Source organism: Giraffa tippelskirchi, chromosome 5 (genome assembly GCF_054371585.1).
Source record: "Giraffa tippelskirchi isolate mGirTip1 chromosome 5, T2T-mGirTip1v1.2.pri, whole genome shotgun sequence".
In the NCBI taxonomy this organism is placed as follows: Eukaryota; Metazoa; Chordata; class Mammalia; order Artiodactyla; family Giraffidae; genus Giraffa; species Giraffa tippelskirchi.
The window spans coordinates 184,304,448-184,322,229 of record NC_137279.1 but is presented as its reverse complement, the minus strand read 5'-3'; the positions used below and the strand labels follow the sequence as shown (position 1 = coordinate 184,322,229).

The 17,782-nt window shown below is 36.3% G+C and overlaps 1 protein-coding gene across 10 annotated transcripts in view; it reads left to right on the top strand.

Moving 5' to 3' along the window:
* The window catches only part of ZMYM4 (zinc finger MYM-type containing 4), a 157,236-nt gene that overhangs the window by 45,541 nt on the left and 93,913 nt on the right, over positions 1-17,782 (top strand). For all 10 annotated transcript variants that reach the window (XM_081488960.1, XM_081488952.1, XM_081488950.1 and 7 more), the window contains one exon: positions 4,875-4,920. Coding sequence is in view for 6 of the 10 variants with exons in the window: in XM_081488952.1 (XP_081345078.1) it covers positions 4,875-4,920 (46 nt within the window). In the remaining 4 variants the exon portion in view is untranslated. The remainder of the gene's footprint in view (positions 1-4,874; positions 4,921-17,782) is intronic.

The window sequence follows — 17,782 nt, the reverse complement described above, 5'->3', positions numbered from 1 at the left end:
GTAAAGAATCTGCCTGTAATACAGGAGACGGGTTCAATCCCTGGGTCAGGATGATAGCCTAGAGAAGGGAATGGCTACCCATTCCAGTATTTTGCCTGCAGAATTCTATGGTCAGAGGAGCCTAGTAGGCTACAGTCTATGGGATCACAAGGAGTTGGACACGACTCAGTGACTAACACTTTCACTGCATATTTATGATTTGCTAATCATATGCTAAATGCTTTTCATTTAATCATGCTAACAATTCTGGGAAGTGTAGGTATCACTGTATCTTTATTTTATGGGTAAAGAAATTTGAAAGTAAAAATCCCTTAAAGTTGTAGCATTTATTTTATAAGTTTAAAAATGCAACAGTTACACGTTTTGAAAGGAGTAGAGCCCATGAGACTATTTTGGTAACTAAAAATGAACTGGTATTTTTTTGTCTTAAGTTAATATCCATATTCATTTGTTTATTTTTTTAATTTTAGGCTTTGTGGTATTGAGAAAATCCTTGCTTATACAGAATAGTTATTACAGATTCTTAAAATCAGCTTGGCTTTTCAGTTCAGTTCAGTCGCTTAGTCATGTCTGACTCTTTGCGACCCCATGAATCGCAGCACGCCATGCCTCCCTGTCCATCACCAACACCCGGAGTCCACCCAAACCCATGTCCATCGAGTCGGTAATTCCTTCCAATGAACACCCAGGACTGATCTCATTTAGGATGGACTGGTTGGATCTCCTTGCAGTCCAAGGGACTCTCAAGAGTCTTCTCCAACACCACAGTTCAAAAGCATCAATTCTGCAGCGCTCAGCTTTCTTCACCATCCAACTCTCACATCCATACATGACCGCTGGAAAAACCATAGCCTTGACTAGACGGACCTTTGTTGGCAAAGTAATGTCTCTGCTTTTAAATATGCTATCTAGGTTGGTCATAACCTTCCTTCCAAGAGTAAGCGTCTTTTAATTTCATGGCTGCAATCACCATCAGCAGTGATTTTAGAGCCCCCAAAAATAAAGTCTGACACTGTTTCCACTGTTTCCCCATCCATTTCCCATGAAGTGATGGGACCAGATGCCATGATCTTAGTTTTCTGAACGTTGAGCTTTAAGCCACCTTTTTCACTCTCCTCTTTGACTTTCATCAAGAGGCTCTTTAGTTCTTCGCTTTCTGCCATAAGGGTGGTGTCATCTGCATATCTGAGGTTATTGATGTTTCTCCCAGCAATCTTGATTCCAGCTTGTGTTTCTTCCAGCCCAGTGTTTCTCATGATGTGCTCTGCATAAAAGTTAAATAAGCAGGGTGACAATATACAGCCTTGATGTACTCCTTTTCCTATTTGGAACCAGTCTGTTGTTCCATGTCCAGTTCTAACTGTTGCTTCTTTTAAGTCCAGTTAAATCTTTTATGAAACTTGAGGATTGAGTAATACATTATTCAAAGCTAAATTACAGTTTATATCTAATTCTTATTTGTAAATAGACAGGTCAGAGAAGAAGCACCCAAACACATTTAGCAAAACCACCATATTACAGCAAAGCTAAGTCTTACTTGTACATTTGTTGTCACCCCAATGTTAGATTTTAGGCCAAGCAGGTGTTCTGCAGTTCTGATGTAGTCCATGATTGAGAGTGGTGTCAGTGTCACCTGGCTTGTGCAGTGTTAAGTAGTCACCAGCAGATTTGAATTAAAAGATCAAAAAGGCAAACAACCCAGTCAAAAAATGAGCAGAAGATCTAAATTAGACATTTCTCCAAAGAAGACATATGGATAGCCAACAGACACATGAAAAGATGCTCAGCATCACTATTATGGGTTTTTTAAAAATTTATTTCATTTTACTTGGAAGATAATTGCTTTACAATGTTACGTTGGTTTCTGCCATATATCAGCATGAATCAGCCATAGGTATATGGACGTTCCTTCCTTTTGAACCTCCCTCCTATGTTCCTTCCCTTTTGAACCTTCCTCCTACCTCCCACTCCATCCCACCCCACTAGGTTGTCACAGAGCACGAGGTTGAGCTCCCTGCATCATACAGATCTGTTCTACATATGATAATACATATGTTTCAATGCTGTTCTCTCAATTCATCCCACCTTCTTCCCCTGCTGTGTCCACAAGTCTTTTCTCTATGTCTTCTTCTCTATTACTGCCCTGCAGATAGGTTCATTAGTACCATTTTTCTGTTGTTGTTGTTGTTTAGTAGGTAAGTTTTGTCTGACTCTTCTGTGACCCCATGGGCTAGCCCACCAGGCTCCTTTATCCATTGAATTTTCTAGGCAAGAATACTAGAGTGGTTTGCCATTTCCTTCTCTAGGGGACCATTTTTGTAGGTTCCATATATATATGTGTTAATAGACGATACTTGTTTTTCTCTTTTTGACTTACTTCACTCTGTATGACAAACTCTTAAGTTCATCCACCACACTAGAACTGACACAAATTCGTTCCTTTTTATGGCTGAGTAATATTCTATTGTATATAACATCACTGCATATTAGAGAAATGTAAATCAAAATTATAGTGAAGTGTTACCTCACACCAGTCAGAATGGCCATCATGAAAAAGTCTACAAACAATAAATGCCAGAGAGGGGATGGAGAAAAGGGAATCCCTCAACACTGTTGGTGGGAATGTTCTCCATTTCACTATAGTAAATCAACTATACTCCAAGGTAAAATAAAATTCTGTAAATATGAAAAACAAAAACAACAAAATCAAAGTGAGTCAAAAGTAGATTCTCCCTTAATTGATGCTCTACCATAGTAAAAAGTTCAAATACATAGAGAGGCTAACATTAAAAGGAGATAACCACCTAACACTGGAAATTGTACTTGAGGGGCTTGAATGTATTAAAAATATTATTTATTTAATGGGTTTGAATATACATTTAAAAAATTTCTCTTTAAAAAATACTGGCATATGCCTACATACCATTTCCCTAGTTACTCTTGTTTCAGTTGTGCCTTTTGGTTTTTAATACGCAAGACTTCATGGAAATAGTTTTCTTAATGTGTTTTTAGAACAGCTTAATAGAGATGTAGTTCATATGCCATGCAGTTCACCCGTTTAAAGCACATAATTCAATAGTTGTATTTTCACAGTTGTGCAACCACATCAGTTTTAGATCATTTTCATCACTAGAAAAATAAAAAGGTAGTACTGTCCAAAAAATCCATTTTCTTCAGACACTCAAACCCCCTTCAGTGTAGACCAGTGCTTTCATTCTTTAGCTTGCAGAGTCTCGTCTCCCATTTCCTTTTTATTCACATAGCTCATTGAGTGGAATGGTAGGCAGAGAGGCCTTTACTGTTTCTTTCCTTTTTCAGTGTTTATGTAGTTGAATTCAGTTATGTTAGATGTGTTTAATGAATCATCTGCATGATAATTTTTTAATTTTCTTTTTGTTTTCTTTTTGAAATTTTGAAATTTCACCAGGATGTATCCCCCTCCCCCCCACCACTTTCTCTTTGGTATTTGGTATACCCATTCAATCTCAAATATCCATTTATTTAGTTCAGGGAAATTTTCTTCTATTATTTCACCTGTTTATTGTTCTCTTCCTTGGATTTGCCTTTGAGATTTCTTTTATACCTAATTGCTTAATCTTTCATGTTTTCATATAAAATATCTTCCAATTCTGACTTTTTGTTTTTTGGAAGTTGATTGAAAACTCTGTCAAAAGCTTGCCCAGCAAAATTTTTATTTTCTTGTCTCCTAATATTTTCACATGTCTCCTTTTCATGGCCATCTGGGTTTAGTTTCTTGTATCCGTAGCCTCTCACGTATCTCAGATAGCACTTAAAAGTAGAAATTTCTTTTCTGTAAATTGTTTCCTTCTGGAGTGGTTATTCTTCAATTCACCTTGAACCTTGTCCTTCACATAGTTAATTTCTTTCAGAAACCTGGGATCCTTGGTTGTCTTTTTGTTCAATGAATCTTAGATATTATTGATTACTATAGCTAGCTGTTGTGTTTCGTTTGTAGTTATGTAGGTAGCTAGGTAGTTCTCTTTCCTGAAGTTTGCCCTTTGAATGGGGAGACTCACTGTAGTTTAGTGGGTTTATCATGAAGCAGAGTTGCTTCTCTTCTTGCCTCATAGATGAATAGTAGGTAGGGAGGCAGAAGGTTGGAATGCACACACTTGCCAAAATGAGGAGGCCTTTAAAGACTAGAAGTGAAACTCCTAGTCGTGTCTTTATTAGCTTCTGAGTGGAGTTGCCTCTGCTTTGCGTTTCCCCTCCTCTATATCTGTTTAAAGGTCTGAAATTACTTCATGCTTGGCTCTGTTTCTATCTTGGGCCCTAACATACTGAAAAAGGAACCATTCCTATAATTTGGCTAACTTTCATTTAAAGAGCAGCAGATTTCTGGCATTCACCTGAGAGTAAAACCTATTGATGCGATTGTTCTGTTCAGTTTTGATTAGAAGTTTAACATAGTTCTAGTAATAAGTGTCGTTAGTAAGTTCTTAGTAAGTGTTGGCTGTGTTTTATTATTATTACAAATGTATATGATCTTTTGTGTTATGTGATAGAAAAGTGATTTTTGAAAAATAAGTAGCTTTTCCGAATCACCTTGTTGTATACCTGAAACATTGTAGATCAACTATACTTCAGTTTTTAAAAACGTTAAAAAATAGCTTTTTTAATAGGGAGAGTATGTATATATCTCTTAATTTTTGGTTTGGAGGTTTTGGCCTGAGAACTCTTTTATCCATGCTAATAATTTTTGTTTTACTCTATTTGGTAGTGTTTTTGTTTATATTATTATGAATTTGTATACTTTGGGTGAAGATTACAGCTCTTAAGGGAGGAAGAAGGGATACTAAAAAGTATGAATGAAGAATGATAATAATGTTACTTTTCTTTTTTTGCTTTTTCAGTTTGAGCAGAAAACTGGTGCAGTTTTTGATGAAATTGTAGAGAACTGTAAGTACCATTCTAAAAAAAAAACCCAAAACAATGGTGTCTTAGATAGTAAATGTAAGTCTGGAGAAGGCATTTATCTATAACAGTGATTAGTTACGGCTAATTAATGTGATGGTCCAGTTTGATTTGGTTTAGATCTTATCACACCCTCTTAGTATTTTAATAAAGTTAATCTGACTTGTAAGAATCTTACTCTTTAAATATTCTCGTAGTTACTACTATTGAATATAGCCATGGTTTGGGTATGTGTGGATCATATTGAACGTATCACTCAAACTTTGTTTACAGGGTCTCTTAATTCTCTCTTCATATTTTTTCCATTGTTACATGATTTTCTTAAAAGAAACTTTGTTTCTTATATTATAAAAGTAATACATTCAATTTTATAATACAAAAATGAATAAAGCAGAAAATAAAAACATTTATCTTTACCATTCTCCAAAGAGAATCTGTTCTGAAAGTGTAATATATATCTTTCCAGACTTTTTTCTATAAATGTAAATATATATCTTTATGTGATGGGTGGGAAGAACGTACTGTTCTTGCATTTTTCATACAACTGCCTGGACATCTTCTGTTAGTGTATATGGACCCATTTTATCCTTTTTAGTGTGTACTCAGTATTTTATTGTCTCACTGTACTATAAGTTAACCAGATTCCTCTTCTACATGTGTGTATATTATTTTCAACTTTTTACTGTTACAGTGTTAAGTATGCATTTCTATACACATATTTATCTACTTATTGAAGTGTTTTTATAGAATAAATTCCAAGAATAGAATTTTTCCTGCAGTTTTATTGAGATATAATTGACACGTTTTGACTTATGTACATCATTAAATGATTACCACAGTAAGTTTAGTGAATCGAAGAAGAGAATTGAATCATCAAAGGATGTTCGTGCACTTGTTTATGATGGATAAATTTCGGCATCTAAAATTCCTAAGGCAAGGGAAATGTGCTTTTCTTTTGTTTTCTGTTTACCTTCACTAAAGGGATCTGTTAGTACCTTCTTTCTCTTTGGAATTAGTTTGTTAATATTTTTCGAGTGATAACAGTTCTTCAGACTACATATTGAAAAGTAGTGCTCCTGATCGTCAGTGGATTTAGTTATTAATTGTCCCTTTTGTTGCATGCAAGTTTCAAAAATAGACTTTTGCTTGCTTACCTCAAGAAAAAAGATTTAGAAGTATGCTGGGATATTTCACAGAAATCAGGGAGGAGATAAAGAACACATTTCCTCCAGGGAACTCAGTGAAACGTGATCATGGGCCTGCTCTCTCTAGTACTGCCAAAAAGCAGTTATGCTCCAGTGACTTTTAGTCTTTTTGTTTATCCATTTTAGATTTTAAGTTCCTAGTAAAAAGATTATAATTGGTCCAGCTGGTTTATCTTTGAACCAGTCGTCTGTGGTCGGGGGAACAGGGTCAAAAAGTAAAACATGCTGTTAGAAGGTATCCCTCAGCCATTAATTCTCACTTTAGCAAGTAAATTTTGATTTCCTGCTTCTGGATATGCCTTTGCTCAAGTCTGTATACCAGAAATAGTAATTAATAGTAATAGTAATTAATCAAATAGCTTTCTAATGATGCTTTTGATTGGATACTTTTTTTGTGAAAGATGTTGCAGTAACAACAATCTTAAAGCAGAAATATTAAGGCAGTAATAAGCATGCAGCTGTATGTGGGTCTTTACACACAAAACATTTGGAATTTATGTTTCTGGTGCAGGTACTCTTTTTTGCTCCAGCCTGCAAGCATTTTTAGTCTAGGGGTGTGCAAACAGGGGATTTTAAACCAAATGTTGAATGCAAATGGTGTGGTAAAGATTACCGTTTATCTCCCTCTTTCTGGTAGTTTATAATTAAGGGGCTGTTGAAGGCAGAGAAGTAACTAGCTTGGAAGAGGAGGCTGGGCTGCCTCCATAAGGGAGCTCAGGAACACAGACCTCTACAAATAGAGAGAAGAGCAGATTGCTACATGGATGGTATTCAGGAAATTTCTGATTCCAAAGATGGTCATTTGAGGCTTACCATTTTGTCTTGATGTTGATGTCCAGAAAAAAAGGAGATTCACTTAGGCAAGTGCCTCAAAAAGTCTTGTGTAATACCAGACCTAACTGTGTGTTCATTGCCCAAGACCACTAGGATATGGAACTTCAAATATTTGTTTTATAAATCAAGTTCAGCCCTTCTAGGGTGCAACCTTTCGGCAAACTATAGAGTCTGCTAATGTAACCTCATCAGTGAGGACTTTGGGAAATTTGGTTTAAACATGAAAAAAGTTAAATTGGCGTTCCAGATATATAGTGTTTTCAATGAAAGGGATTTAAAAGAAAAAAAACTCTTCAATATTTATGCAAATCAGAAGAGAAAGGGTAGTCCGCCTTCTAGTTTGTCATTTGTCTGGAGAATTGTGCTGTCGATTTTTTAAGATAACATGTTGATAGCGGAAATGACTGATGTATAACTCATGTTCCTTTAACCATTGCTTCATGTTATTTATGTGCAGTTTGAAAGAAGTTCAAAAATAATTTTTATTGATATATAGTTTATTTACAATGTTAATTTCTGCTATACAGCAAAGTGATTGCATTATACTTGTATATACATTTTTTTAATATTCATTTCCATTTATAGGATATTGAATATAGTTCCCTGTGTTATACAGTAGGACCTTGTTGTTGAGAGAAATGTTTTAAAAATGCTTTTAGATAACTGCTTCTTTAAATCAAGGACTTTGATTAATTAAATGATTCTAAGGTAACCACCGGGGAAGAATCCACCTGCCAGTGCAGTTTCAATCCCTGCCTGGCTGGGGGGCTCTCCTGGAGAAGGAAATGGCCACCCACTCCCGAATTCTTGCCTGGGAAATCCTATGGACAAAGGAACCTGATGGGCTACAGTCCATGGAGTTGCAAAAGAGTCAGACACAACTTGGCAACTAAACGATAACAACAAAGATAGACACTTGGTCATTTACCAGTGGTTAATTTTCTTACTGATAGAATAAGTTCATTGAATGTAACTGACTCGACAACTTCAAGGTAAAAATAGGAGCATTGCTGAATTTTCATGTGCAGTCTTTGGATTAAAAAACTATTCATATTGTTTTGATCACTTGCAGTATACCAGTTTATTTGTGAAAAACTTTACATGTATTAACTTTTTAAAAATCTTGATCATTATGTAACTGGTAGATTAGATTCAACTATGTGTTGATATAACAGAAACACAGTAGAAACTTATTTTCCATGTGAAAGAAGCCTAGATGAAAAAATGCTCTGATTATCAGGAATACAGGGTGTTCTGGTTTTCTTTATCACTTCCTTAACATATGGCTTCCATTTTCTGATGTTCTGAGATGCCTGCTTATCTTCAGCTTGTGATGGGTTAGGGAGGAAGGCAGAAAGGCATAGTTTTCAATGGAATCAGCCTCTTAAAGAACTTTCATAGAAACTCTACATATATACATAGGTTTCCATTTCATTAGCCATCCTGATTTTGAAGAAAACTAGAATTGTCCTTTAGCTGTGCCTGTTGGTGCCAACAGCAAAATTAAGGATCTCTTAATGAAGAAAAAGGGGAGAATTGTTAATACGTATATAATCTCTGCTGTAACAACCCTCTGGATGAAAATATGACAACTGTTTCTGTGTTACTAAGGAGGAAACTAATGCTTAGAGACATCATTTGAAGTGGTACAACCAGGATTTGAATGCAGGTTTATCTTAACTCCCAAGCTCCTCTAAGCTCCTCTTAAATCTCTTGTTACCTATTTCTGAACTGTCCCCTAGTTCACTGGAATCACAGTGAACTATAATAATTGAATTGAACTCTAATAATTGAATAATAATTGTTATTTGGTAGAAATAAAGGAATATTTTGTAAAGTAATTTAGAGATATTTTAATGAATGTTAACCGTGACAGGTTTTGGGGGCTGCCTATCAGCGGTAAAGAATCCGCTTGCAATTCAGGAGACACAGGAGACATGGGTTCAATCCCTGGGTTGAGAAGATCCCCTGGAGGAGGGCATGGCAACCTACTCCAGTGTTCTTGCCTGGAGAATCCCCATGAACAAAGGATCCTGGCAGGCTACAGCAGGCTACAGTCCGTAGAGTTGCAGAGAGTCAGGCACAACTGAAGCAACTAAGCACACTGGAGTGTCGATGTCAGTTTGTGTTTGAATTATAAAACATCTGTTTTATCAGTGCAGTTCAATTTTTTTTTTTAATTTTAAAGCATCCTAAAGGATTCATCTCTAGATATTACAATTTAATGTTGCAATAGGAACCATCTCAAATCTCTCAACAAAGGAATATAATTAAACGGGAGCCAGCACCAGCCATCAACTATGTGCCTGCCCTTGAGCTGTCCCCTTTATTTTTGTAGCAACCCTATAAAGTTCAAGTTTTACTTTAAAAATGAGGAAAGCCTCTTAAAGGATTATATAATTTGCCTAAGATCATCCAGTTTACTTTCCAAGTAAAGTGAATTAAAATGAATGTTCATTAGGCAAATTGTAATCTCACATTTACTTCCTAGTTTTCTACATGATTCTGGACATAGGTATTTTGTTCTCATTTTCTTGCTGTTGCTGCTGCTGCTAAGTCGCTTCAGTCGTGTCCGACTCTGTGCAACCCCATAGATGGCAGCCAACCAGGCTTCACCGTCCCTGGGATTTTCCAGGCAAGAGTACTGGAGTGGGTTGCCATTGCTTTCTCCGTCAATTTTTAAAAGAACTAATAAGTTGAGCAGTTTTTTTTTTTTTAACCTCAGAACTACTTAAAAATTTCTCTTTATATGACCTATGGCTGAGTATTGTTTTTGTCCTTCCAGCATTTGAAGGAATATCTTCTTTATGAAAATGTTGAAATCAAAACCTCGAGTTGTCTTTAAAGATATAAACATGGGTATAAAACTGAGATGACTTTAAAACACCTCACCATTCTTAATAATTTTCTAGTTTATTAAATAAAAACATAGATTCTTTTTGAATTAAGCATTGTATTAAGTTTTTGAACAAATGAAATGGACTAAACTAGTTTTTGCTTTATTTCTATGTTGCTGAAAGGAATATGTATCTGAAAACAAGTTACACTTTTATTTCAAGATTGTTATCTTTAAAACTGAGTGGTGACAGGAAAACTTTGAGACTGAAAGGAAGACATGAGTTGTATATGAATTTTAGTTTATGTTGATAACTAGTATAAAAGATTGGTGGAGTTGTAAGTATAAGATAAATGTTTAAATATAAGATGATTCAAATATAGGGTTCTCATCCATTTTCCAATGAAAAGATCACAACACTTAAGTTTTTAATATCTACAGTGCATGTTGTCTTAGACATATAGATGAAAATCAGATGTCTGTTCATCATGTTAATTCAACTACTTGTTGATTTAAATATATACGTCTTTAAACTTCATGTTAAGTAATATTAATTTAGAAAATACTCCTTTTCTCACAGTTATTTTGTGAAAGAATTTTAAGTACCTAACATGCATATTTTAGACATTTGACTTTGTTATCACTAGTGTCACTTAAATCAGTTAACAGTTTTCTAGAGCCTACTGTCTAAATTATTTAAGATAAAACATAGTTTGAATTTGCATTCTTATTACTGATAATGTGCAGCTTAGCAGATCACCAAAACTTAGTGGTTTAAAGCGACAATTTTATTATGCTTGTTGATCTGTGGCTCAGATATTCAGAAATGATACATGTGAGATGTCTTGTTTTTGTTCCGCAGTATCTTGGTTCTTGGCTAGGAAGATTTGAAAACTCAGTAGGGAGAATCTGGAAGTGTGTTGTGTATCACACTTACCCGTTCATCTGTTGATGGACGTTTAATCTGCTTCTATGTCTTGGCCATTGTAACAGTGCTGGTGTGAACACTGGTGTACACGTGTCTTTTCAGATTAGTGTTTCATCTTTCCTGGATGTGTGTCCAGGAATGGGATTGCTGGATCATACAGTAACTTTTTAGTTTTTTAAGAAAACTTCAGACTGTTTTCTGTGGTGACTGTCTCAGTTTACATTCCCACTAACAGCGTAGGAGGCTTCCTTTTCCTCCACACTCTCTCCAGCATTTATTATTTGTGAACTTGTTGACTATGGCCATTCTGACCAGTGTGAGGTGATACCTCATTGTAGTTTTGATTTGCATTAGCTATGCAGAGCATCTTTTCATGTGCCTGTTGCCCATCTGTATGTCTTCAGAGAAATGTCTATTTAGGTCTTATGCCCATTTTTTGGAGTGCGTTTTTTTTTTTTGGAGTGCATGTATTTGCTTATTTTGGAAATTAAGCCTTTGCCAGTCACATTGTTAGCAAATATTTTCTTCCCGTTCTGTAGGTTGTCTTTTTTTCTTTTTTCTTTTTTAATAGTTTTCCTTTGCTGTGCAAAAGCTTTTAAGTTTGGTTAGTTTCCATTTATTTTTGCTTTTACTTCTTTTACCTTGAGAGACTGATCTAAGAAAATTGTATGTCTGAGAATGGTTTGCTTATGTTCTCCTCTAGGAATTTAAGGTGTCATGTCTTATATTTAAGTTTTTAAGTCATTTTGAGTTTATTTTGATATCTGGTGTTAGAGAGTGGTCTAGCTTCAGTGATTTATATGACACTGTCCAACTTGCCCAACACCACTTACTGGAAAGACTGTCTTTTCTCCATTGTATATTCTTGCCTCGTTTGTTGAGGATTAATTGACTGTAGGAATGTGGGCATATTTCTGGCTTATTTTGTTCTGTTGATCCACTCTCTCTTTTTGTGCCAATACTTTCATGTTTTGATTACTGTAGGTTTGCAGTATTGTCTGAAGTCTGTGATGTTATTCCTCTACCTTTGTTCTTTTTCCTCTGAACTGCTTTGGCAATTCTCGATCTTTTGTGATTCTGTGTAAATTTTAGGATCATTTGTTCTTTTACGATCATTTGTGAAAACTGTCATGGATAATTTGACAGGGATTGCATTAAATCAGGACAAAGGAGCCTGGTAGGCTACAGTCCATGGGGTCGCTAAGAGTCGGACACGACTGAACAACTTCACTTTCACTTTTCCGTTTCATGCACTGGAGAAGGAAATGGCAACCCACTCCAGTATTCCTGCCTGGAGAATCCCAGGGATGGCGGAGCCTGGTGGGCTGCTGTCTATGGGGTCGCACAGAGTCGGACACGACTGAGGCGACTTAGCAGCAGTAACAGCAGCAGCATTAAATCAATAGATCGTGGTGTATAGTATGGCCATTTTAGCAATATTAATTCTTCAAATCTGATATCAGTGTTTTATAGTTCTCAGCATATGTCTTTTACCTCCTTGGTTAGGTTTATTCCTATTTTTTTTTAATGATTTTAAGTGAGATTATTTTTAAACTTTCTGTTTGTGATTTCATTGTTAGTGCAAAGAAATGCAACAGATTTCTATATATTGAACTGTGTCCTATTATCTTGCTGAATTCATTTATTCTAATTGTTTTTGTGTGGAGTCTTTAGGGTTTTTTATATAGAATATTGTATCATCTGCAATGGCAACCCACTCCAGTACTCTTGCCTGGAAAATCCCATGGACGGAGGAGCCTGGTAGGCTGCAGTCCGTGGGGTCGCTAAGAGTCAGACACGACTGAGCTACTTCACTTTGACTTTTCACTTTCATGCGTTGGAGAAGGAAATGGCAATCCACTCCAGTGTTCTTGCCTGGAGAATCCCAGGGACGGGGGAGGCTGGTGGGCTGCTGTCTGTGGGGTCGCACAGTCGGACACGACTGAAGCGACTTAGCAGCAGCAGCATGCAGTGACAATTTTGCTTCTTCCCTTCTAATTTGGGTGTGTTTTCTTGTTCTTGTCTGGTTGCTGTGGCTAGGACTTCGAGTACTATGTTGAAGAGAAGTGAAGAGGGTGGACATGCTTGTACTGTTCCAGAATTTAGCAGTAAGGCTTTTAGGCTTTCACTGTGGGGTGTTACATTGACTGTGGGTTTGTCATAAATAGCTTTTATTATGTTGAAATATGTTCCCTCTCTACCTGTTTTGATGAGAGTTTTTATCATGAATGGGTGTTGAATTTTATCTAATGCTTTTTTGCATCTGTTGGCTTTTGTCTTTTCTTTTGTTGATGTGGTGTATCATATTGATTTGCATATGTTAAACTGTCCTGTCCCTTGCATGAATTCAAGTTGGTCATGTTTTATAATCCTTCTTATATATTGTTGGATTCTGTTTGCTAATATTTTGTTAAGATTTTTGTACTGTATTCATCAAAGATACTGGCCTGTAATTTTCTTCTTTTGTATTGTTTTGTTTGGTTTTGGTATTCGGGTGTAGATGGCTTCATAGAATGACTTTGAGAATATTCCCTCCTCTTCAGTCTTTTGGAAGGGTTGGAGAAGTATAGGTATGAGTTCTTTGTATGTTTGGTAGAATTCTCTAGTGAAGCCATACGTTCCTGGACTTTTGTTTGAAAGGAGGTCTTTTTTTTTAAATTACAAATTCTATTGCACTTCTAGTGATTGGTCTGGTCAAATAGTCTATTTCTTATTCAGTTTTGGCAGGCTGTATCTTTCTAGAAACTTGTGTTTTTTTCCGGTTGTCATATACCTGTTTATAGTAATTGCTTAGGATTTTTTGAGTTTCTGCTACATCAGTTGTTATTGTTCCTCTTTGATTTCTTATTTTGATTATTTGGGTCTTCTCTCTTTTCTTCTCCTTGAGACTGGTCAGAGATTTGTCAATTTTGTTTATCCTTTCCAAAAATCAGCTCTTGGTTTTATTGTTTTTTTCCTGTCTTTTAAAAAGTCGCTTATTTATTCCTCTGTGATTTTTATTATTTCCTTCCTTCTGTTGATACTAGGTTTTGTTTGTTCTTCTTTTTCTAGCTCTTTTAGGTTGTAGGTTAGGTTGTTTATTTGAGATTTCTCTTTTTTGAGGAAGTCCTTTATTGCTATGAACTTCCCTGTTAGATCTGCTTTTGGTGCATCCTGAAGATTTTGTATGGCTGTGTTTTTATTTTGTTTTGTTTTTGGTGGTGCTCTGTGGCATGGCCCTGCAGTGGAAGTGTGGAGTCCTAACCACTGTATCACCAGGGAAGTTACATATATGGTTGTGTTTTCATTGTCATTTATTTTGAGGTATTTTTTGATTTCTTCATTGAGGTCATTGTTGACTCGTTAATTTTTTAGTAGCATGTTGTTTTGTCTCCATGTAATTTTTTCCCCCCAGTGATTGATTTCTGATTTCATGCCTTTGTGGTCAGAGAAGATGCTGAAATAATTCCTGTTCTCTTAAATTTGTTGAGGCTTATTTTGTGCCCTAGAATGTCATCTATTCTAGAGTCTTTCATGACCTATATGTGTTCTGGGTTTTTTTGGATGTAATGTCCTACAGGTATAAATTAAGTCTAACTGTTCTATTATTGGAGAAGGAAATGGCAACCCACTCCAGTATTCCTGCCTAGAGAATCCCATGGAGAGAGGAGCCTGTAGGCTACAGTCCACGGGGTCGCAAAGAGTCGGACACGACTGAGCGAGTTCACTTCACTTGTTCTATTATATCATTTAGAGTTTCTGTTGCCTTTTCGGTTTTCTGTTTGGAAAATCTGTCTGTCCATTAACGTCAGTGGGGTTTTAAAATCTCCTACTATTGTTATGTTCCCATCAATTTCTTTTTTTATGTCTGTTAGTCAAGAAAATCCCCATGGAAAAGAAATGCAAAAAAGCAAAATGGCTGTCTGAGGAGGCCTTACAAATAGCTGGGAAGAGAAGAGAAGCGAAAAGCAAAGGAGGAAAGGAAGGATATTCCCATCTGAATGCAGAGTTCCAAAGAATAGCAAGGAGAGATAAGAAAGCCTTCCTCAGCGATCAGTGCAAAGAAATAGAGGAAAACAACAGATTGGGAAAGACTAGAGATCTCTTCAAGAAAATTAGAGATACCAAAGGAACATTTCATGCAAAGATAGGCTCGATAAAGGACAGAAATAGTATGGACCTAACAGAAGCAGAAGATATTAAGAAGAGGTGGCAAGAATACACAGAAGAACTGTACAAAAAAGATCTTCACGACCCAGATAATCACGATGGTGTGATCACTCACCTAGAGCCAGACATCCTGGAATGTGAAGTCAAGTGGGCCTTAGAAAGCATCACTACGAACAAAGCTAGTGGAGGTGATGGAATTCCAGTTGAGCTATTTCAAATCCTCAAAGGTGATGCTGTGAAAGTGCTGCACTCGATATGCCAGCAAATTGGAAAACTCAGCAGTGGCCACAGGACTGAAAGAGGTCAGTTTTCGTTCCAATCCCAAAGAAAGACAATGCCAAAGAATGCTCAAACTACCGCACAATTGCACTCATCTCACACACTAGTAAAGTAATGCTCAAAATTCTCCTAGCCAGGCTTCAGCAATACGTGAACTGTGAACTTCCAGATGTTCAAGCTGGTTTTAGAAAAGGCAGAGGAACCAGAGATCAAATTGCCAACATCCGCTGGATCATCGAAAAAGCAAGAGAGTTCCAGAAAATCATCTATGTCTATGTTATTGACTATGCCAAAGCCTTTGACTGTGTGGATCGCAATAAACTGTGGAAAATTCTGAAAGAGATGGGCATACCAGACCACCTGACTTGCCTTTTGAGAAACCTGTATGCAGGTCAGGAAGCAACAGTTAGAAATGGACATGGAACAACAGGCTGGTTCCAAATAGGAAAAGGAGTACGTCAAGGCTGTATATTGTGGCCCTGCTTATTTAACTTATATGCAGAGTACATCATCAGAAACGCTGGGCTGGAGGAAGCACAAGCTGGAATCAAGATTGCCGGGAGAAATATCAATAACCTCAGATATGCAGATGACACCACCCTTATGGCAGAAAGTGAAGAAGAACTAAAAAGCCTCTTGATGCAAGTGAAAGAGGAGAGTGAAAAAGTTGGCCTAAGCCTCAACATTCAGAAAAACTAAGATCATGGCATCTGGTCCCATCACTTCATGGGAAATAGATGGGGAAACAGTGGAAACAGTGTCAGACTTAACTTTTTGGGGCTCCAAAATCACTGCAGATGGTGATTGTAGCCATGAAATTAAAAGACACTTACTCCTTGGAAGGAAAGTTCTGACCAACTTAGCATATTAAAAAGCAGAGACATTACTTTGCCAACAAAGGTCCATCTAGTCAAGGCTATGGTTTTTCCAGTAGTCGTGTATAGATATGAAAGTTGGACTGTGGAGAAAGCTGAGCACCGAAGAATTGATGCTTTTGAACTGTAGTGTTGGAGAAGACTCTTGAGAGTCCCTTGGAGATCCAACCAGTCTATCCTAAAGGAGATCAGTCCTGGGTGTTCATTGGAAGGACTGATGTTGAAGCTGAAACTCCAATACTTTGGCCACCTCATGCGAAGAGTTGACTCATTGGAAAAGACCCTGTTGCTGGGAAGGATTGGGGGCAGGAGGAGAAGGGGACAACAGAGGATGAGATGGTTGGATGGCCTCACCGACTCGATGGACATGAGTTTGGGTCAACTCCGGGAGTTGGCGATGGGCAGGTAGGCCCGGCGTGCTGCGATTCATGGGGTCACAAAGAGTCGGACATGACTGAGCGACTGAGCTGAACTGAATTATAGTCGATATAACATAGAATTCATTTTTCAAATATTTATATTTAACTGATTAATAATTTAGTTGAATATTTTTTCTTGTTTTTGGCTCTTTCTGGTTCCTCTACTGCAAAATCTGTTCCTCACTTGCTGTTGCATTGCTGACCTTTTCTGAACTGCATTGTAGGAGTTCTCTAAGTGTCCTGAAGAAGAAACTTGTCAGTTATAAATATTAAAAATAAATTTTCCTAACTCATGACTTGACCTTATAAGTCTTTGCATAAGCAGAAATGAATTTTAATATATTTGAATGATAATAAATAGAGTCTTTTCCTTTTTGACTTGATTTTTGAAAAATGTTTACTTAGGGAAACCTTTTCTATGCTGACATCAGAAAGATATTTCATATTGTTCCCTAAAATGTTCATTGGTGGTACCTTTAACACATAGCTCTTTGAATTCTTGTAGAGTTAACTGTTTTATGGTTTGGGTTAGGGAACTCATTTATTTCTTGCCATAATACTAACAAATTATCTCATTACCAATCATCAAATGCTGTTTTCTTCACATAGTTACTTGAAAAGCTATTCTGTAGTGTATACCTATGGGCTTACCCTCACATTGTCCAATGGAATTTTTGTTTATTTCTGTGCCATGTTCTTTTAATTAATTTAGCTTTGCAATAAGTGTTGATAACCTGATAGTTCACATATCTTTGAAAATTTTTCTTCAGGAATGTCTCACCTATTCTTGTTACTGTTCATTTTAGAAATACTTTACCAGTAGCTAACAAAACAAAATTGTAAGAGCAGAATTTTGATGGATTGTTTTTAGAGTCTGTCAGTCAAGAGAGAATTGGTACGTTTATGATATTGACTGACTATGAACTTTGTGTGTCTTTTCATTTATTTAAATCTTTATTGCCTTTCAGTAAAATTTTATAATCTATATTCTCTTTCAAGCTTTTTACTTTATATTTTAGCATTTAAGTCTTACTCAATTTGATATTTATTTTTGGATACAGGATAAGATTGGGGTACAGTTTTTTCAGATGAGTAACTAATTGTGGTAACATATGTTAAATAACTTATCTTTTCATCTAAATAGCTGATATTCATCAATGAACTCAATTGGCACTACTGAGATGTATTTAAGTCATATATATGTGGGAATCTTTTCCTGAATTTCTCTTACATTCTATCAACATTTACATAGTAATATTTATCATAAACGTATATTTATTGCTGTAGTATCTTCAGTGATTTTATTAATAGTATATATTATT